This window comes from Lolium perenne, chromosome 5 (assembly GCF_019359855.2).
Source record: "Lolium perenne isolate Kyuss_39 chromosome 5, Kyuss_2.0, whole genome shotgun sequence".
NCBI classification, from domain to species: domain Eukaryota; kingdom Viridiplantae; phylum Streptophyta; class Magnoliopsida; order Poales; family Poaceae; genus Lolium; species Lolium perenne.
Genome location: NC_067248.2, coordinates 125,344,791 through 125,361,889, shown reverse-complemented (window position 1 = coordinate 125,361,889; position 17,099 = coordinate 125,344,791). Strand labels below are relative to the sequence as shown.

The 17,099-nt window shown below is 45.1% G+C and overlaps 1 protein-coding gene and 2 long non-coding RNA genes across 3 annotated transcripts in view; 1 reads left to right on the top strand and 2 right to left on the bottom strand.

Annotated features, from left to right (window-relative positions):
* The window catches only part of LOC127299828 (uncharacterized), a 28,166-nt gene extending 23,083 nt beyond the window's left edge, over positions 1-5,083 (bottom strand). The window contains exon 1 of the long non-coding RNA XR_007850697.2: positions 4,950-5,083. This is a non-coding gene — a long non-coding RNA (uncharacterized lncRNA). The remainder of the gene's footprint in view (positions 1-4,949) is intronic.
* A 1,521-nt stretch (positions 5,084-6,604) lies between these two features.
* Positions 6,605-8,439, top strand: LOC127299827 (uncharacterized). Its single transcript, XM_051329871.2, has 3 exons — positions 6,605-6,796; positions 6,879-6,950; positions 7,396-8,439. The coding sequence occupies exons 1-3, from the start codon at positions 6,605-6,607 to the stop codon at positions 7,636-7,638; spliced, it is 507 nt and encodes a 168-aa protein (XP_051185831.1). The 3' UTR covers positions 7,639-8,439.
* A 1,795-nt stretch (positions 8,440-10,234) lies between these two features.
* LOC139831019 (uncharacterized) lies at positions 10,235-10,819 on the bottom strand. The gene is made up of 2 exons (XR_011744924.1): positions 10,710-10,819; positions 10,235-10,609 (listed from the first exon to the last, which is right to left on the bottom strand). It is a non-coding gene; the product is annotated as an uncharacterized lncRNA (long non-coding RNA).
* Positions 10,820-17,099: the final 6,280 nt, after the last annotated feature.

Genomic DNA, 17,099 nt, shown 5'->3' with positions numbered 1-17,099 from the left:
TTTTCCGCCGGCGCACCCCTGGGCTGGTGCGCCGGCAATGATTCTTGGGCCTGGCCCGAATCGGCCGCGGCCATGCCAGGATTTTTCCCCGGCGCGTCTTTTCCGGAGGTGCGCCGGCAGTAGTCCTGCATCGCCGGCGCGGCTGCAAAGTGGTGCGCCGGCAACTGTTTCCACCGGCGCATGTCCAAGGTGGTGCGCCGGCACCATTTGCCTCCACCTATAGGCTTTTTCCTAGTAGTGGGGGTCTTCTTCTCCATGGAACCTGGACATGGTGAACTTTAGTTTCCCAAAGATTTCTTCTTCATTGCGGTCATGACGTCTAGGAGGTGGTCTTTCTTCATCATGTTCTTGACGTTGTGGACGAGGAGGTGGTCTTCCATGACCTTGATCTTGATCATCATTGTTGCGGCGGTGTCGAGGCATCACACTTCCTTCACTTGATGCTTGGTGATGACTTGATTCCTCATTTCTCTCCCGAGGAGGTGGTCTTCTACCATGAGGTCTATCATCATGATGGCGGCGATTATCTTGGCGTGGAGGGCGTGGCGCCCCATCTCTTTGAGGTTGGTCAACATTGATGATTTGACGCTCTTGATGCGCTTGCCTTTGTTCCCCTTCATGAATGCGTTGTCTTCGAGCTTGAGCTTCTTGTGTTTGTCGTTGTCGTTCTTGTGCTTCAAGTGCTTGTTGTTCATTGCGGATGCGTTCTTGTTCCCTTGCACGCACTAGCTCTTGATCATGTCGAAGGCGTTCTTGCTCTTGTTGGAATTGAGCATGGAGATTCTCTTGTTGAAGGCGCTCTTCTTCAAGGCGTTGACGTTCTTGGACAAGTCGAAGTCGTGCTTGCTCCGCTTCTTGAGCTTGTTGTTGAAGCACTTGAGCATCAACATTATGGTGGCGTGGGTCTTCATTGGAATCATGGTGAGACGGTGTAGGAGCTCGTGACCTTGAACTTTGAGAGCGCGAAGACCTTGAGTGGTGTCTCCTATTGTCTTGGCGGTTGAGTGTGTGAAGAATATTGTCCAACGCCGTCTTCATATCTCTTGTTTCTTGACCTTGTATGGTGAGTGTTGCTTTCAACTCTTGGCCTTGAGCTTCAATCTTCTCATGGAGGTCTTGAACTTGGTTATTGAGATCTATCCTTTGCACTTGAGCTCTTTCTTCATAGCGGACGGCGGTATCTTTCATCATTGCTTCGAATTCATTGAGCTTGGAGTGGACGGCTTGAGTAGCTATCCAATGTTGGTGACGCGTCATGGGTAGTTGGTTCCCTTCTCCACTAGACATGGTTACAACTAAAACAAGAACTATGTGGTGGGTGGTTAGGAAAAACTACCAAAAGTGTCAAAACTTGCAAACCAAAATCGAAAAGGTGTTTCAAGTCGGAGGACAACCGATATGTATGCACACACACAAAACAAAAACTCTATATGGTGTTAGGTATGGATGTGGAAAGCCAAATGGAAGAACCAAACGAAGAGTCTATTGTCAAAAGTGGGTAAGATCCAAAAGTCACAAGTCAAAAGCGGTGATCACAAAAGGCATACACAAGGTGGAACACACGCGTGGGACAAAATGGGGTTAGCGCGACTTATGAAATGAGCACGAACAAAATTGGTCCTAACGAAGACTACTAGCTCGGTGTCACGCCAACGCAAGAGAGACCGTGGCTTGGTTGCAAAATTGAGAAGCAACTAGATTTGCGCAAGACGCCTCTCTTCTCTTTTCTCTCTTTTGCTTATAAGCTTTGGACTCTTTTGTGTATAGGTGTCACTCACACTCTTTTTTCTTTTTGTATTTTTCTTTCTTTTTTCTCACTATGCAAGGATACTACTATCTATGTAAGTATGTCACACTTCTTTTGCTTATCTTTTCATAACGAGCTTACTTCGTAGCTTTGCTCAACACACGCACACCCTCACGGTCGGGACGCTTGCGCAATGCTTCGCAACACTAGAAAGCCACTCTCGATAGGAAAGGTACGCAAAAGAGGCTAGGGCTACAAGTTAGGAGGCAAGTTATACCACTTGATGATGGTGGCCGACGATCTTGAACTTGCTATGGTGGTGGAGGTGTCAAATGAACCGCTTGGATACTCGGGGTGCCGTCGTCGTTGTCGATGTTGCGGAAGCTTTGTGGTATCTGAAATGGTACTCAAACCGAAGTCCAAAGACAAATTGGAAGTGCCAAAACGAAAACGAAGGGAGCTGTGGAAAATTCGGGGCCAGCGGCAGTGCCGGCGTCTGGGGGGTGGCAGTGCCTGCCTCAGCGGCAATGCCGGTCCTTCCTGGCGGCAGTGCCGGCCTGGTTGTGGCTGTTCGTCGATTTGGCGGAAAACTGACCCGAAAATCTTCGATTTCGTGGGAAAATTGGCACAATCCGGTGGGAAAAGTTGGGGGAATTGTAGATCAACACCAAGGACAAGTTTCTATTGGACCAAAACCACCAAAAACTCAACAATTTGTCAGATCCAACCAAGGCCAATTTAGGGTTTTTTGGATTTTCGAAAATTTTCTCAAGAAAATTTTTGGGGGTGTGGGGGTCAAATCCGTGGCAACCAAGGAGCTCTTGATACCATATGATAAGGGCTAAGCCCAAGAATGTGCCCGATCTTCACGGATTTGGGTGGATTTCGTGGGGGAGGTGGAAGAACGCGAAGAACACGACGAACACGGAGGGGATTCGCGGGATACAAACTCACACACACACACATCGGTTTGTCCTCGTTGGCCCGAACCACCAACTCGATAGAGGTTGCAGAAAAAGATCTTCCGGTAGAAGTCCCGCAAAGAGATCGACGAATCGAACCCGAGAGATCTAGAAGGGTGAAAAGACCGGAAGGTTGATAGAAGTGCAAGCAAAAGACCAAAAGGTAGAAGTGCAAGCAAAAGATCAACAACCAGTAGAAGTCACCAAAGAGATCCACAAGGATTCGGTAAGGAGATCGAGTGATACAAGATCTAGGATCTAGGGTTTCCCTCAAGGGGGTAAGAGCAAAGCTCAAGTTCTTCTTGGTTCTAATTCTACCCCTAATTCGTGGATGGGGCAAGCCTATATATAGCCCAGATCTGGGAAGGGGTAACTTAGTCATTTGCGAAAAGTACACAGCCACATGATTTAAATGAACGGCCCAGATGTAGTTGACTTTGAGGGGGGCCGGCAGTGCCGGTGGTCCTGGGGCGGCAGTGCCGGCCTGGGGCGGATCTTGGCGTCAACGGCGTCAGGCCGGCAGTGCCGGCGTGCTTGGACCGGCAGTGCCGGGGTGCTCAGGCCGGCAGTGCCGGGCTGTTTCGGCCGGCAGTGCCGGGGTGCTCCGGGTGGCAGTGCCGGCCTGTAGGTGGCGGCAGTGCCGGTCCTGGGTTGTTCCCTCCGTTGGCAGCGCTCCTTCTTCTTCTCCGATTCCTTGGTGCGTGAGCAGCGTTCCTTCTTCTTCTCCAGTTCCATGGTGAGCTTGGTACCTGATGACACATAGAGCATTTGCATGAGGTATCATTCCATCCAATGAGGTGTTCGATGCATATGTTGAAAGGAGCGAATTCACCTCTTGGTGTATGGCTTTGGCCCGAACTCGTGTCATTGGGCCACGAGGAGGGCTTGTCGGTCTTGAGGAGATGTCCAAAAGCCAGCCCGTATCACACTATGATATCCTCGGACACTCTAGCAAGCACAACTTTGCTCATCTCATCTGCTCTTGTATTTGTTGGGCATATAATCGCATGACCAGCTAGATATGACCCATCATCATATTTCGGACAGAAATCATCCTACACGCTATCTATTATAGCTGACATATTTTCAGAAGATGGTATCAAAAGTAAATCACGAGGTATAACAACTCAACAAGGTGCCAACTCACCTCCTCTTGTAGTAGAAGGTACGGTGATATACCAAACTCAATCCGCAATCCCTTTGTTCAAAAAAAAATCCGCAAATAGAGGTGACTTGTCCCGTCCCCTCTCGAAACATCTCGCTGCTACAGGAAAAGGCGAAAAGGGGGCGAGGTAGGTGTAGGTGCCCACCGCCGGCGAGGCCGCGGTTCCCCGTCGCCTCCGAGCGCCGTTTAGGCGCCGGCAGGTGTTGGGGAACTCGGTCCTCCGTCCGGTTGGGGGTAGTAGTACTAGTTTTATCTAGTTTTCAGCTTCTTGGCGGCGGCGGCGAGGCGAGGATGGCACCGCCGCATAAGAATAAGTCCCTCCGGCTCCTTCCTCGTGCTAGCGACGTCAGCTCCGGCGGCGTTGGCGGGCTGGTGAGGGCGGGGCGTTCTGGATCTGCCGGTACAGCTCCTCGGCGCCCTGGTTTTGGAGTTCGTGGGTGGCTGCCCGTGGCTTTTCGCACATGCGACGGCGCACTCCCCTGGGAAGAAGATGGCGGTCGTTGGCTCGCGGTTGTGGCAGGTGGATCTGGCTGCTCCTCGAAGGGTCACTGGATGTGTCCCCAGATCCGGAGCTGGAGAGGTTCGGGGAGCTCCTCCGGGATGGAGGACGTCTCCGGCCGATGCGACTTACATGAGCTCATCCTGCTCGATGGAGTAGGTGTTTACTGCGGTTCGAGAAAGCCTTTGTGCGAGGGACTTCTTCAGTTCCTGGGGTACTGCTACCGGGTGTTCCATTCTCTACTCCGGCAGCTCCGGCAACGAAGCAGGGGATTGGCTCACGGTGGCGATGGAAGTTGCAGAGAAGACGGAATGCTTGGATCTATATTTTCTTTTTCTTCAGGTCTTCTCTGTATTTTGTTGGCGGTTGCAGACCAGGCCATATCCTTCCTTTGTTTTCTACGTATTTGTACGTGTCTGTACTATGTATCTGTTTCCTTGACGTATAAATACAAGTAGCGTATGCCTTTGGGCGTACGTATTCAAAAAAAAAAAAAAAAAAAGAAGGTACGGTGATATTGCCGAAATTTAACACCAAATGTTCGAAAGAACAAATGAGAATGACCAGTACGACTACCTGGGGGCAACAATGAAGCTACTCCTGAACACTAGCAGCGGGTTAGGTGGGCCGTACTGGGTTGTGGCCATCCTTCTCTCCATTTTTCTCTTAGGATCTGGCATTATTCAGCCCACTAGCAACAGATAGCCCACATATCGGCCACTCTCTATTGAACTGCCCAGACACAAAATAAGTACCACCAGATGAATTTGCAACAATATCTATAATCTAATGATAGAAAATCAACTCGCCATTGTTTAATCTTCCGTAAAAAGCTCGTGATCCTTTTAAAAGCATTCTTATCATATTGCATTTCTTCGAAAATAAGCTAGTTGCCCAATAATCTCCACTCAGTATAGGCCAACGGCGCAAATTAAATGATGACAAAAGACCCATTTTTCTCAAATATGAGAATGAAAGCTTGAGGTAACAGGACGTGCAAATATTCTGCAGGAATAACAAGCTGTGGGTTGCCCAAGGGTAAATAATTTCGAACTGAAATATCATCATCCATGTAGGGATTTATACCTTTCGAGCAATCTTGGAGCATCAGTGACACTATAAATAAAATAGTAGAACAATATAAAAAGATGTCTAAGTTGTAGAGATGTAGCTCATGTAATAGAATCATCAAATATAAGAAATCATTCATTATCATCACCAACCAAGCCTCTAGCCTAACAAGCCTCCTTAGAAGTAGAAAAAATCGAGCATCACGTGTTCTTAAATCAACAAAGCTCTATGCAGCATAAACAACATTGAGTAGCATTTGTAGGGAAAAAATCGTCAGTACTGGAGTGTACATGCACTACCAGAAAACGTCAAGTCCTTGACGGGGCTGAATTTCCTTGACGGGCCCGAGCGGGGACGTGAAGAAAATACATTTTCTTTACGGGCATAACAAGACACTCAAGTAAATTGGTAATAACTTGATTGGTACAGAAAAGACGTCAGGGTAATGCCTAATTAAAGTGACGCAAAGTTGTACTCGTCAGGTTAATACGTACCCTCCAGGTCAATGTTATTAACTTGACGGGGATAGCCCTCAACTTAATTTATTAGAGGGTATTATAAAGAAAAAACTTAAGCGAAATAAGACAAAATGAGGGATGCATAGTTTGCAACTTACAGCAGAATTCTATGTAAGAACTACTTATGTATCTAAAAATAATTTTTTGGGGACTTTCCAAATTAAGTTATAAAACACCTACAATTCAAATTTGAATTACTTTTCGTAAATAGGCAAAAACTCCTTTAAATCTGTGAAAGTCTCTAGAAAGCACTAAAATTCAATCTTTTTTCCGAAATAGGTTAAAAATGGTCGGCGTGCCTATTCATAGAGACGGGTTGAATCTTTCAAAACTCTCATTGGTTATTCTATATAATAAATAATATGAATCTAAAAATGATTTTTGGTGACTTTTAAGATAAAGTTATAACACACATATAGATTAAATTTGAATTACTTTCGATAAACCAGCATAAAGTCATTTAAATGTGCGAAAGTTCAAAAATCTCATTAGAGGCACTCCTATCATTAACTATGTTTTATATTGCAGGATGATTACTCTACAGCTGCAAGTGTTGAACATCCTGATGACTGGGAGCAACGACCATTTGATCCAGCCATTTTATACCAGATAAATGGTGGATTGCCCCATGGGCGTCTACCAATGGGAAATGGCATTGTTAGTAAATCTGTGGTTCAGGCTGCTGCCAAATCAAAGAGCATTAGGCCATCAAATTCTAGTTCCTACCGAGCTATATATCGTGAAAATCAAGAGCTTCGTCTATCTCAAAAAACTATCTTGAGTGAAAATCAAGAGCTACATCGAAATCAAGAACTTCACCGCCAAGTGATAGTGGTATGTTCTTGTTTTGTAGGCCCCTAAATTGGTAGACTAAATTCTGAATAGCAAGTATCTAATGGCTACTTTCCAAATGTAGACCCTTCTTGAGAAGAGTAATTTACCGACACCACCGGAGCTTCTACAAGTTCGTGCACACGCACAAGAACAGGTAATTTCATTGCCTCAATGCAATTTGAAACTCATTTACACAAATAACCATGATTAAGACTCATCAAATTTATTTAACCTCTGCTCTATGTGGTTGTCGCAAAGGAAACTTAATATGGCAAGAACAAATGTATTTTTCTATCTTCTAAAAGATGGTTTCATTTCTAAATGTCCAAGAACTGATGCTTAAGTATTACTTTAGATTTTAAATTATGTGTTCTTTGTGGTGTGATCTAATATATTTCTAAATGCGATAACAAGACCTGTTGGGTTGTGTGCATGCGGGTCACACATGTTGACCTAACACAGATTCCAAATTATTGTGCAGAATACCAAATCAATGAGCTCAGTTTTGATGTCCAGTGACCTTTTACTACTATTCTGATATTGTCCACTTAGTTGTTAATGGCAACTGAAAATTCTAAGTAAGTTGGAACAACTTGCAGGCTATGGAGGATGGGACTGACTTCTCTCATGTGTCCCCTCTGTCTAAGAAGAATGCTGTTGGAGATCCAGACTATGCAGATGGCGGTGCAAACAATGTCCATGATGGCCGCCAAAATGGTGATGGCCAGAACCAAGGCTCCGCAGATGCTGGTAGCAACAATGAACATAATGGCGACCTAGACCAAGACCCTGCGGAAGGTGAAATTGTACCTGTGGTTCTAGGTCCTTCTACAGAGTTGTGATGTGTAGTGAAGATTATGGAGACCATTGAAACGTTATCTCGTAGTCGAATTGTAGTTCTGCTTAGATGGTGAACGTTTACTTGTAGTTAATGTTGCTTTTAAACTGCTTTGATTTTAGGGAACGTTTTGGATAACATTTCCAATATGCACGTTATGGTAACTACTTCAGTGTTGAACAAATGCAAGAGATTGTGTGGAATCTGCTATGCTAGATGGATTTTATGTTTGTATGTTGGTTTCATGATATTTGTATGGCGCTTTTTTTGCTCAATATTGGCTGTCAAATATCAATTTATACAAATAAATTTGTGTTGATTATTGCATTTTTCCTCGCATGTTGCTGTCAGGTTTTTTCTTGTGCCAGCTATCAGGTACTGTACCACATTCTGGCATATAGAAAACCTGACGTTTGTAAATTGTCAAGTTTAATATCTTTGTCTATTTGATCACGCCAATGATAAGCCTATCCTTGACCGTGATATATCATCAGCCTTTCTAATTACTGTGATGGGGGAGTTTACGTCACGTTATGTCCCTCAAGTATACTTTTTCTGATCGTTTTAGCACGCAAGGTTAAATCCAATCCCTGCCTGTGACAAACCGACAGCCTTTTTATTTTTGTGACGGGAAGATCGCGTCAGGCTAACTTAACCTGACCGGTACAGCTAACCTCAGGCTTTATGCAATCCTCCACGGCCATTCCCGTCAGGCTTACAAACCTGGCGGCTATCGTCAGGCAAATCTGAATTTGCTCGACCAACGATACCTGGGAGACAATGCCTGATGCCTGCCCGTCAAGTTATTTAAACTTGACGGTAATAGTCATTTCCCTGGCGTCTTTTGGCTCTCAGGTTCTTGCCGTTCTCTGGTAGTGATGATAGATGCGACCATCTGTTGAACCGAACTTAGAAGTATGTTGTCTTCTTGTCCATACCTTATATTAAATGCTGATGCATCAGCATGGATCTGATTCACACTAAACCAATTGGTATGCATAGTATTAAATCTTGAAGGACTGTCGACCAATTCCTGCAAGTGGGTGTCTTCATGATATATTGTTCTGTTCCTGTTGGGTATGTGAACAACTAATCTTGAGACATATGGTTCGCAAAATGTATACTATCATTCCTCACATGCAAACAACTATCTGATTAAAACCAGTCTCAAATTATGAGCAAAACAAACATGAAAAAAGCCACAGCAAACTTCAAGTCAGCACGAAGCATCAACTAACATCAACTAAATAAAAAGAAAACAAACATATATGTTGGAAAAATTAAGAACAACAAACGTCATGCACTATCAATTGAACAAGAAGGAAAGAACATATGTATGATGAATAGAATAAGAACAAATCTTTAAGGAGGTCAATAAACTCTGTTGATATAGGAAACTGCATGCGCCTATAACAATCTGCACTTATGGAAAGGAAGTTAATGAATCGGAAATCACGTAGCAAAAGCATAAAATTTTGAAGTAGGCCAAAAAAGTTCTTTCTTAGTAGGAAGGTGAACAACAGCCGAAGCACAAAATGGTATAAGCATGCCACACAAAAGAAAAGATTATTCAAGGACAATAAAAGAATAGCAGCAACAAACAGGAATACAAAACATCACCTGAAAACAGATATATAAAACAAGCTAGAAACAAACCTAAAGGAGCTGCATAAGAAACACACGAGGAAGAGAGCCTACTGCAGGCGAAGCAAGGAAACGCTAAAATTTCACGAGTAAACATTGTCAAACCTGCCTGGTAGGTTCATTAATTACTATTTACAAATTTATTTTTATTCCATGCAGCTAACACAGTAAATTGTGGTAAAGCATTTGAAAGGAAGAACAAAAGCCACTCAAAGGAGAGAGTAATTGCTAACCCGCAGGCAGCGGGTGCAGGGACCCAAAGAGGAAGAAGAAATCGAACATAGAAGAAACTGCCTGACTTAATTGGAACGGAACTCAACCCGCAGAGCAGAAAGCATGGAAGAAAGACCCAACAACAAAGAGCCTAGTATAAGCAGTATGCAAACGCATACAAATACTTATGCGCGGCAAATAAAAGCACGGAAAAGCACCTTCAGTATCCACCTATGGACGCTTCCCACGAAAAATCTATATGGTGACACGGTTCCTGCTGCACAACAAACACTGCCATAGGAGAAGGCAACAGCGAGCCCACGTCCGACGACACATCATTTAAAAGGCGCAACGACTGCAGGGGAACAACAACAGAAAGCAACAAAAACCCTGATTGGTGCACTATCTGCACATCGTTGAAGACGCATCAGATGTAGATGAGACAACAACTGGTAAAGCCATGGCAGGAAAGTGCACCAAGGAGCTCCTAGGATGCAACCAAAAGAAGAGAGTACACAAGAAGCAACACATACCAGGTGAAGAAGCAGCAGGCCTCTTACCAAAACGGATCTCCAACCGTCGAGAGATGACCCCATCAAGGCTAGCAGGATGCGCATAAGAAGCACCATGAGAAGAACTGAAGAAGCATGCAACAGGAGAATCAGCTGGCCAAGCTGCAGCCGATCTGAGATTCAGTTTTCCATCAAGAAGTGAGACAAGGAAACACAATCTAAGAAGCAACGGAAGCAACGAAGCAACACAACAGAAAAAGGGAGAGCATCACAAAGAATATATCTAGGAAAAGGAAACTGGAATTTGTTCTCCGAAATCAAGAATAGAAGGCTGTACAACAAAGAGAAATCCCAGTTCATCCATCCTCATCCATCCACAGGAAGTAAAAGTGAGAATGGAATAGATCTTGGGATTCGCTGGACCTTGGAGGTCATCGGAGATCTTGTACTTGAACCCGGCGGTCGGCCCAACCTGCTACTCGGCGAGCTCCTTCTGCAGATCCACACCAACCAGAGCCCACCAAACCCCGGCGACCACCATCCATCCTCTCCTTTGTGTGGCAGCAACGAAAGTAGAATTGCCTCTATGATTGGTTCTTCCATCATCTGTGTATGCATGTGAGAAAGATCGTGAAGGAGAAAAAGACATGAAAGGGACAGATAAAGATGAAGGATAAGCATGAAGGAAGGAAGATGAGAAACTGACCACGACTGTCCTCTAGAGAGAAATCTTCTGAGACAAGAAGAAATAAATGCCTAGAAGAGCAATCGACTGAATGGTAAGCGCATAGAAAATCTTGTTGACTTGCTAGAAAGAAGAGAGAGGGAAAAAGCTATGAGTACCATAGCACTAATCTTAAAGAAAAGAGGAGAAAAGAGAAGGAAGGGGTGACCGGCTAGCGCAGAAGCAACCGGGCAGCAACAACGCTACCGGCTACAACAAGGTGAAGAACCTGAAGCAAAGAAAAGGCTAAAGGAAAAAAAACAATGACCAACCAGTCAAAATAAGGCCCACATGACAGTGTGCATACTCTAAAGCAAGATAGGTCACAGACCTCAGCAAAGAAGTAGCAAAATGTAGCTTGACTGCCAACGAAGTAGTCACGCTGTCAACCAAGCATTGGCCCAATAAAAACAAACTCCTGCACAATGAATCCAAACTGCACACGCGCCAGCTTCCCATTGCACAAAAATGTTCGATTGTTGTGGATCCAGGGATCTATCAACCTTTATAATAGTAAGTATACCGTAACTACCACTTGTGATATACAAGTATCACCTCAAGTTTGTAGGTGTTTGACACGAAAAGAAACGAAATACGCGGGCGTGCCAGTGTACCAAAATACACAAATAAAAAGATAGGGAAATATGCATTTTATTAATCTCGTCACGAGAAACAAAATTACAATATCCCTATGGATGCGCTCCGTGGCCTGCTGGCGCGGCCAACATGACATTGCGATTGTGGAGTTCTGGTTCACGGGGCCTCGAAAAGCTCCCGCTTAATTACGTCCGCGGGTCAAGCCCACAGACTACCTCCGATTAAGCTGCTGCAATGGTCGTCGTCTTTGAGTCTCGTCTTCTCCAAGAAGATTGTGGTGGTGAAGTGGAAGAAGGTCGGAACGGTGGAGCCGTATATCCGTTGCTCCGGCGATGCATAGCCGTATGCCTCCGGCTTGTCGATCTCCGACGATGAAGATGTGGGCGGCCTTCGCCTCGTCGGCGTCAGGCCTGGTGGTGTCCGCCTTGTCGGTGTCGGACTTGATGAATTGACTTTGCCTCGTCGGCAAAGCAAGTGGTAGTTTGGTTCATCGGAAGAAGACAATTCAGTGGAGTATGACTACGCCTCGTCGGCGCATGGACATGTCGACGTCGATGATGATGTTGACGTAGATGTTGGAGTAGACTCGATGATGACCCTGGAGAGCTTGACCAGTGCATACATTGCAGGTGCCCGCCGGCTCGCGGCGGTCTGATGCCACGCGTAAGCATCGGTGTGGACGACGCCCTGCCTCAGGGGACGGCGCCCCGTCGCGAGGGGACTCCGTGCAGTTGTTGATGTAGACGGTGCCCCGCCGCGAGGGGAATCTGTGTAGGTGTCGATGTAGATGGTGTCCCTCAGCGAGGGGACTCCGTGTAGGTGTCGATGTAGACTGTGTCCCGCCACGAGGGGACTCCGTGTAGGTGTCGATGTAGCCAAAGAAAAATGGTGATAATGGCGAGAGGGCTCATCCCTGAAGTAGACGGGGACACACATCGCTTTGAAGCATGCATGCCCGGTGGTTGCCTAATGCGGCGCCGTCGGTAGCGGCAGCCTCGGCATGGAACACATCGAAGGTGATGGGCATGCAGCGTCCCAACGAAAGGACTCCGACACGCACCACAACTCCAACATCAGCTTGTGACGTGAAGCAGCAAAGAACTCAGGCAAGTTCATTGTGCATGAACTTCTGAGAGCACGTATGCATGCATCCATGCTCACGTGGAAAGAGCCTTAGCTCTACCTTGGCTCCTATTTGTACGGTGCAACATACATGCTCATAGGATGCACACGTCTCAGCACTAGCACCATCCAGTGGCTATGGCCGACGTAATTCTGGGTATGCGCCGCCCCGTGATGTAGCTCGGCCAGCGGACGGCCGACCGACTCCCCTACGTACACCACACCAAGAGGTGCAGCGACGCCAGGTATATCTAGACTGAGACGACGACCGCATAGCTATCGAGTTGCGCGTATACAGGCTCATGACAACACCATGCATGTGCGCTCGATGATGTTCCGGGGACTTCACAGAGTGTCCCCCAGCCAAAGGTCTAGAGACGACGTGGCGGCGATCCGCCGACTCCATGAGACATGGACGGCGTGCCGTCCTTCAGCTCAACCATGAGCTATGCCAGGTGGACAAGGATGGCCGTTGCGACCATGCCATGGACGGTCGCAACCGCGATCGGTCAACCACGATCCACTAACGGCGCCTCCGTTGACGGATTCCGTTGTCCCCACAGGCGAGCATGCTAGGATCAACGACATCGCCCCCAGCGGCGGTGTATAAGGCTCGGTACCACCCAGCGATGTGGCCCAAGTAGTGTTGAGGTAGATGAGGGCGGACGTAGATCGGCCACCGCCGACCCGTTGATAGCGCCTCTTCCTACGGGATACACGCCTCGCAAGATCACTTGGAGACATGGCGATCACTCCATGGCGTCGGCCGCGGCTCGGCTGACATGGAAATCGGTACCACCATGCTAGATGCAAAGAAGAAAAAGATATCAACATTAGTGTTGCTCCTCACCATTGACGAAGACGACCGGCATGATCTCGTTGATCTCCGGCGAGCTTGTTAGCCTGCGATGCACGCGTGCTCCTCACAGCGCACACCAAGTCGCGCTATCCTCTTGGCCACTGCACGAGAGGAAGGCGAAGTTCGGTATGGGGCAGCGGCATGTAGCCCACCGCCGATACAACAGCGGGTGCTGCTTCCGTGGGTCATCGTTGTCGTGCTACCGACTCACTCTAGCGCACATGGGTAAGCCACAGCCTCCTTGCTGCTGCACACAGCGTGCTGCCACCAGGAGCGCACCCTCCTCATGGAACCTGCTGAATAAGATAACCTGCTGAAGAAGATATTTTTTTTTAGATATGGGAGCATGGCCCCGGCCTCTGCATCAATCGATGCACACAGCCCTTTATTAATAAAATAAACGTCAAAGTCAAGTGCTTATTACAAGGAACATGTCTGGTAAACAAATATCACTAAAACAAAACGGATCGAAGCATCTGCAGACGAATATAAGACCAAAACTATCCATCTAGAATCCTGCTAATGTGACGCCATCCAGTAGCCTGGAAATAGCAGTCCTGAGTGACCTCCAGGAGCCGGTTGCATCCAGTAACCATAGTATCCCGCTGGTCCGACGGGAGCAGATATGCCCATAGTTGTAGCCAATGCGCCGCACGAAGAATAACCTGCAAAAAATTTGTGCCCCTTTGTTTATTAAAGATGATATCATTCCGGCTAGTCCAAATCGACCAACAAATTGCCGAAACACCAATTCGAATATAAGCTTTGTCCCTCTTACTCACTCCATTTAGCCAATTACCAAACATATTAGTTACATTAGAGGGTGGTGGAATATTATATGTAAAGAAAATCATTCTCCAGACAATTTTGGCAAAAGGACAATGAAGAAACAGATGGTCAACAGTTTCATTATTGTTACAAAAACAACATTTTTGACTTCCTGTCCATTTTCTCTTCATCAAATTATCCTTAGTAAGTAAAACCCTATTACTTAGAAACCACATGAAAATTTTAATCTTTAGAGGAACCTTAATCTTCCAAAGGTATTTCCGCAAAAATCTAGCATGTCCATTCATCATATCAAGGTACATTGATTTGACAGAGAATAACCCAGATTCATTTAGGTTCCACACAAAAGTGTCTGTTTCATTGGATAAATGAATAGACATAAGCCGCTGACACAAGTGTAACCACAAATTGTATTTGTATTCATTGAAAGTTCTTCTAAAACCAATATTCAGCGGTGAGTGAGCCAAAACCGAAGAAACCAACTCATTTTTCCGTTGGACAATATTATATAACGATGGATACTGTAAAGATAAAGGGTATGCGCCCAGCCAAGTGTCCTCCCAAAACCGCACCGTCATCCCATTACCAACTTTGAACTTCCCTCTCTTAAAAAATTCCGGTTTAACCCGCATAAGCCCCTTCCAAAAAGGAGAATCTGTAAGTTTGGCCTCAACTTGAGCCAACGTTTTGTTTTTGATATACTTATTATGAAGTAGTTGTTGCCACATTCCTTGTTCATGTAATAGTTTAAAAAGCCATTTGCTTAAAAGACATATATTTTTTAGTTCAAGTACCTCAATCCCCAAACCCCCTTGATCCTTAGGTCTACATACTATGTTCCATCTAGATAATCTATATTTCTTCTTATCCTCCTCCTCTTGCCAAAAAAAGCGGGAACGGTAGTAATCCAGTCTCTTCCGCACCCCTTTAGGAATTTCTAAGAATGATAACATAAACATCGGTAAGCTCGTAAGTACAGAATTTACAAGCACCAAGCGGTCTCCATACGACAACATCTTGCCCTTCCAGCATCCTAACTTCGAAGCAAAACGGATCTCCATCGGATTCCATTCAGAATTGTGGAGTCGCCGGTAATGAATGGGAACCCCTAAATAACGGAAAGGTAAAGTCCCAGATGCACACCCAAAGATATTTTTATATTGGTGTTCCAATTCTGTAGCTTTACCAAAGCAAAACAACTCACTCTTATGGAAATTAATTTTAATACCAGATAGTTGCTCAAATATGCATAGAATGAGTTTCATATTAACCGCCTTAACTAAATCGTGTTCCATGAACAAGATAGTATCATCAGCATACTGCAAAACTGATACCCCTCCCTCAACTAAATGTGGAATAAGGCTTCCAACTTGATCCTCCTCTTTTGCTCGAGCTATCAAAATAGCCAGCATATCGGCAACAATATTAAAAAGAATAGGGGATAATGGGTCCCCCTGTCTCAGCCCTTTGCGTGTCTGAAAATTATGTCCTACATCATCATTAACCTTAATCCCCACACTTCCTTTCTCTACAAAACTTCTAATACGCTCGCACCAAATATTATTAAACCCCTTCATCCGAAGCACTTGCTGGAGGAAAGGCCACTTCACCTTGTCATACGCCTTCTCAAAATCAATTTTAAAAAGGACTCCATCCAGTTTTTTACTATGTAATTCATGAATCGTTTCATGTAAAACCACTACTCCTTCTAAAATATGTCTTCCTGGCATGAACGCAGTCTGAGATGGTCTCACAACTTTGTGTGCCACATCTGACACACGATTAGTGGCTACCTTAGTGAATATTTTGAAGCTGACATTTAATAGACAAATAGGTCTATATTGCTGAATTTGTATAGCATTTTCTTTCTTAGGAAGTAATGTAATAATCCCAAAATTTAGTTTAAAAAGAGGGAAGCCACCAATTTGGAAATGTCCAAACAAGGCCATCAAATCCCCCTTAATTATACTCCAAAAATTTTGGTAGAATTCTGCCGGGAAACCATCCGGTCCCGGTGATTTGTTGTGTTCCATTTGATTAATGGCAGCCAACACTTCATCCTCTGTAAAAGTTTTTGATAATAATTCATTTTCCTGGACAGACAATTGGGGGATATCATTGATGCGATCCTCCATCATAATCATTGAACTATCTTCAGGAGCTCCAAAGAGCTTCTTATAATACTCAGTGATATAAACCTTCAGATTTTCGTCACCAACAATGGTCCCTTCATCTTGTTCAAGTTGGAAAATTTTCTTCTTTCTATGTTTTCCATTAGCTATTAGGTGAAAATATCTCGTATTATTGCCTCCCTCCTGTATGTGTTTGATTTTAGCTCGTTGAGCCCATTTTATCTCTTCCTCTCTTCTAAGCTTATTGAGTTGTTCATTTGCCTTTCTCAATTCAGCCCTTTCCTCATCATTCAGAGGACATGACTCGGCCTGAATATCAAGGAAATCAATAATATTAAGCAAGCGTTCCTTCTCCTTTTTATATTTTCCACTCAAGTTCTTAGCCCAACCTCGTAAGAGTCTCCGTAGATGTCTAATCTTGTTTTGCCAAGTTATAATCGGTGTTTTACCGGCTGACACCGCTGCCCACTCCCGTGCAACCAAATCATAAAAACCTTCTTGTTCGAACCATGAAAGCTCAAAAGAGAACCGTGCATTATTCCCTAAATGAGCGTGATCGCCCGAATCAATTAGAAGGTGGGTATGATCTGATCCTGACCGAGACAGGGCTCTAACCGATACCAAAGGAAATTTCTGCTCCCACTCCACACTTGTGAGAACCCGGTCAAGTTTTTCAAAGGTAGGAGTAACCCTTCTACTAGCCCATGTGAATTGCCTACCCGATAACACAATTTCCCTAAGATTTAAGTTTTCAATGATGGCATTAAACATAAAAGGCCACCTAGGGTTAAAATTATCATTGCTCTTATCTTCTGGTCTCCGAAGAATATTAAAATCTCCCACCAATAAAATTGGTAAAGATACATGATCACA